The sequence below is a fragment of the Austrofundulus limnaeus genome, unplaced genomic scaffold (assembly GCF_001266775.1).
Source record: "Austrofundulus limnaeus strain Quisiro unplaced genomic scaffold, Austrofundulus_limnaeus-1.0 Scaffold20, whole genome shotgun sequence".
Lineage (NCBI taxonomy): Eukaryota > Metazoa > Chordata > Actinopteri > Cyprinodontiformes > Rivulidae > Austrofundulus > Austrofundulus limnaeus.
The window spans coordinates 2,903,419-2,907,972 of NW_013952422.1; the positions used below are offsets into that span (position 1 = coordinate 2,903,419).

General features: G+C 37.5%; 1 protein-coding gene across 1 annotated transcript in view; it reads left to right on the forward strand.

The window, feature by feature from the left end:
- Positions 1–4,554, forward strand: part of sardh (sarcosine dehydrogenase) — a 43,134-nt gene that overhangs the window by 20,533 nt on the left and 18,047 nt on the right. The window contains exons 11-12 of the mRNA XM_014003871.1: positions 3,674–3,764; positions 3,889–4,030. Of these exons, the coding sequence (XP_013859325.1) occupies positions 3,674–3,764; positions 3,889–4,030 (233 nt within the window). The remainder of the gene's footprint in view (positions 1–3,673; positions 3,765–3,888; positions 4,031–4,554) is intronic.

The window sequence follows — 4,554 nt, forward strand, 5'->3', positions numbered from 1 at the left end:
CTGTATATGTATATGGTGATATGTTATTTGCAATATATAAACTAACGTCACATATTTATTAATGATATACTGTATATGTTGTCAGTTCCTGAGCTAATTCGCTCAGAGGCTAACACTATATCGCTGTATTGCAGGGGTGGGAAAGGCTGGTCTTCGAGGGCCACAGCCCTGCATGTTTTATTTTTTCCCTGCTTCAACACATCTGATTCAGTCACTGAATGACCTCTTCCAAGTTCTGCAGAAGCCTGATAATCACCCATTCATTCAAATCAGGTGTGCTTTAACAGAGTTTTACCTGCCGTATTAGCTTGGCGCTAGCCTGAAAGCTAACAGGCTAAACTGAGGTTCTACTTACATGAAGCAGCTCTGTTGTCCTCCATCCATATTTTCAGTTGAAGATTGAATCATTTCTACATTATCCTGTCTGTCAAGGCTTTCTGGTTTCAGTTAAAAGGGCTGAATGTCAGATATTATTCAAGATTAACCTCCAGGCTGAATAGCCTACATTTTGTTGTTACATTTTTTTTGTTTTTAACAGTTAAAATAAATGTTTATCAAATAATGTTTAATATTACAAGTAATCATGGATCCATTTAAAGATTGCAGTGTCATGAAGACAGAAATGATAATAATCTGTTTATTTTTTATATCAATGGTAAATGTTTTGGCAGTCATTTTATAATTGCATTAATCTGAAAAACTACTGGAGTAAATTTACAAACTGCACCATTTTTATATATATGTCAGGATAACCTGTCCCATGTTGGATTTCATCTTTAAAGAGACACATATAGATATTACTGCCTGTCACCAAATGTCTTTGTGTGTTTGACCCTTTGAAAGCTTTCTCTGAGTTTCTGGCTGCCTCTCAGATGCTCTTCAGGCTCCAGGTGGTGCAACAGGAGGAAACTACAGGGTCAAAATGAAAACGTCTCGGTACAAAAATAAAACGCACCTTTGGATCTGCCTGCATCCGACTCCGTTAAGCCTCCTCGCTTGATGGAGTTCATTTTGATTTTCCGAGGAAACTGCGAGCGAGATTGCTCTGTAGACTGGAAGACGTTGGATTTGTTGCTTGGCAACCTCAGTTTGCTTATTCACGGCGTCACAAACATTCACATCGAGCACTTCAGTAATTAACTTGCAGTGCATTTGTTTATTGTCGTGCATATCGTGCTTGTGCTGTGTAATTAATTTGCTYTGCAGCAGCTCTTACACTGATTCACAAGAATTGAACCTAATTCTAAAGAAGAAAACCTCAGATTTAGTTTTTATATAATAAAACCCYAAAATATTGCCTGTATGATCCACTAATACATGTAGTGTTTGTGTGAGAGGGAGAGCTTTCTCTTCCACCAAGAACATTTTCTCAGGTTTTTTGCTTTTTTTAATACTTTCTTCATGCTTCAAATAGAAATCCTCTATCGTCTTATACGGATATTTTAACCATGTCAAAAAAAATTACATTCATATCTAAAAATATTACATTCATGTCTAAAAAATATTACATTCAGACCTAAAATTAATTAAGGTGGCTTCATGTGACCCAGTACCTCATTGTCTTGAGTTCTCAGACCCTTTTCTTGTCATATCCTCTAAAATACTCAGTTATAAAAGCATGGGTGTCTGTCATTCTTCCTGAAAAATGAAACATAGGCTTATTTGGAAAAGACAAAAAACAAAAAGAAAATGTCTTAGTAAAGTTATTTGCCTAAATTACTTTTTGTCCAACTCCTATAACATATAAGAAAATGTAACTAGTTCTAAAAAGAGGCAGGAAAATAAAGGAATTGTTCACATTTTTACTTTGAAAGGGAACAAAAACAACTTTACAGGTTCTGTTACTGAGTTTTTCTCTGTTTAATGAAAGTCAGCTCAAAGTTTGGAAAGCAGTTCTTTAAAAAAAGAACAACACAAAAAACTTGCCAGCATGTAAAAAAAAAAAAAAACAAGGAAACTGATGTTTAAAGAGGAAGCACAATTGGAGAATCTTGAAATGACAGATGAGCGGAAGCTGCTTATCTCTGGTGACATCTTATCAGAGACACCTCACTTTGTCCTTGATAGAGCTCCATCATCATCCTCCTTTTTAATCATTCATCCCCTTTTCTGTCCATCCATCCTTCCATCCTACCAACCAACCCGCCGCTCAGATGTAAAGATATTCACACGCACTCATGTAACGTGTTCATAGAACAAGCAGACGGTTGTTAGAAGAGCCCGGCTCATTAACCCCGACACTTCCTGACTGTGTTTGTCTGCTGGTTGGTTGGAAACAAACAGCGGGAGCTGCAGGCGTCAGACRGGGATGTTGAGGTCAGATTGCTCTGGGGGCTCTTTTTAAACAAGGTCAACACAATCCTCCTGTGGCTCGTTCTCGTCTCATGACAGCTGTGGCAAAGGACAAAACACCATCTTTCTTTCCCTTTTCAAAATTAATGAGAGTTTTCTGTTGTTTTTTTTTTACAGTGTGTCTGAAAGGCTCGACTGTAGGTGAGGGGAAAAGGGGGAACATAGCTGTTGCTTGTTCAGATTTTTCTATTGCTGTCATGCAGTAATAATGCGAGATGTGTAGTTTTGTTCTTTTATTTGTATCTTTTTATTTTTTATGTATGAAAGGTGCAAAACAAATCTTATGAGACTTTATGCACAACTTGATTAATCAAAGCAGCTCATTAAGTTTAAGTTTGAATTGATCTTTGTGTCTAAACTCATTGGTTGCCACAGTTCTGCTCATCCTCTAATAGCATTTGCATTAATTTTAAAAACTAGTAACAAACTTAATTCCTGCTAAAATAAATCAGTTATTTCATTCACTGCTTTTAATTATGTTGACTTTCCCATGCAGCAGCATTATGCTCATTAAAGCAAATCCATGTCTAGCAGTCACTACTAGAAATCACTGTGACACACTATCATCCCCGTGCCGAGTTGCGTCTTCTTCTGTACGGACCAGAACTTCTGACTCATGGTTTCAGTTTACAGGCAAAAACAGACTTAATACAGATTTTAAACAGAAACGGAACAAGAATTTGCCAAKAAAACCCAATGTCCACACTCAAAATTGTTGCAAAAAGTCAGAAACAACACTTTTTAGAAGTATTCCCAGAATCCTTTGCAGCTGGGACATCATCCTAGAGGTCTATTTAACAATTATTCAAGTTTATACAAGTCTAATGTCACAGAGATGATTTCCTGAGTTTGTTGCAAAATAAAAAAAAATGAAACAAAGACACGTTTGCTTTAATCTGGGGCATACAAATATTTATTTAGTTTAGCATTAAAACTGTTTAATCAATAAGAGCTAAATTAGKAGAAACACAATTTCAACGGCTGTAATTTGTCACAGCCTTTTTTTTTCTCTTTCTCTCTTCCTTCGCTCCGAACTTCCTGGTTGTAGCTCTGCTTCCTGGCTTCACTGAAACAAACCTTTTTCTCATAATGTAACCTCTAAACGAGACATRAATTAGTTATATACGTATATATAAGTTATTGACTGTAAAACTGAAACCACTGAGTGCAACATAAGCACGTTGTTAGCGGTTCAGCTTTAGCTTCTGCTAATTTTGTTAGCATAACTAAAGAAGTTGTGAAGCGGTTCAGATGTTAGTCAAGCTAATGTTTAGTTGTGCTAAATTGTAAACTTACATCTCTGATCTTTTCTCTGCGTCAGGCATGATGCTGGGAGGTGGGTGTGGCAGAGAGCTGGCTCACTGGATCATACACGGTCGTCCTGATAAGGACATGTACGGCTACGACATCAGGTGCGTCAGTTCTGCAGGTCCAGGCCGGCTTCAGGCAAAGAGCTCCAGGAGGCTCCATAATAATCAGCTCCATTACCAAGGTCTGACTTTTAATGAGGGCTAATCGTTTGAATTCTTGTCTCAGGCGTTTTCATCACTCACTGACGGACAACAAACGCTGGATCAGAGAGAGGAGCCACGAGTCGTATGCTAAAAACTACTCYGTGGTGTTCCCCTTTGATGAGCCGCTGGCCAGCCGCAACATGAGGAGGGACCCCTTCCATCAGGTGAGACGTTGGGTAGACAGCTAATAAGGAGCAATTTAGGGAAATAACTTCTTTGCTGTGAGTTGGCAAGGCTCCTTTCAAACTTGGCTTCTTCAGATATTTGAGTTAAAAGCTCAACTATAATAAGGGTGAACAAAGTCAAATATCATGGAGATTTTTATGTAAAAAAAAAAGCCACAGTATCTGTTAAAATACATGAATTTTCAGTGTTTTTGATTTGAATCATTTATGTGTATGATCAGTGATAAAGTAAGTAAAAGTAAAGTAAGTAAAGTAAGTGCGCAGCTACAGTGCATTTGTTTACATTTAAACAGTGTTGAGTATACTTCAGTCTAGACCAGGGGTCTGCAACCTGAGGCTCTGGGGCCACATGTGGCTCTTTGGTTCCTCTGCAGTGGCTCTTCGAAAATGTGACCAAACATAACAGAATATATTTATTTTTGGTTTTTGTACTCGCAATAAATCTATTTATATGCAAATATGTGATCAATACTACTAATACAAAAAGTAAAACATGTTAGCTC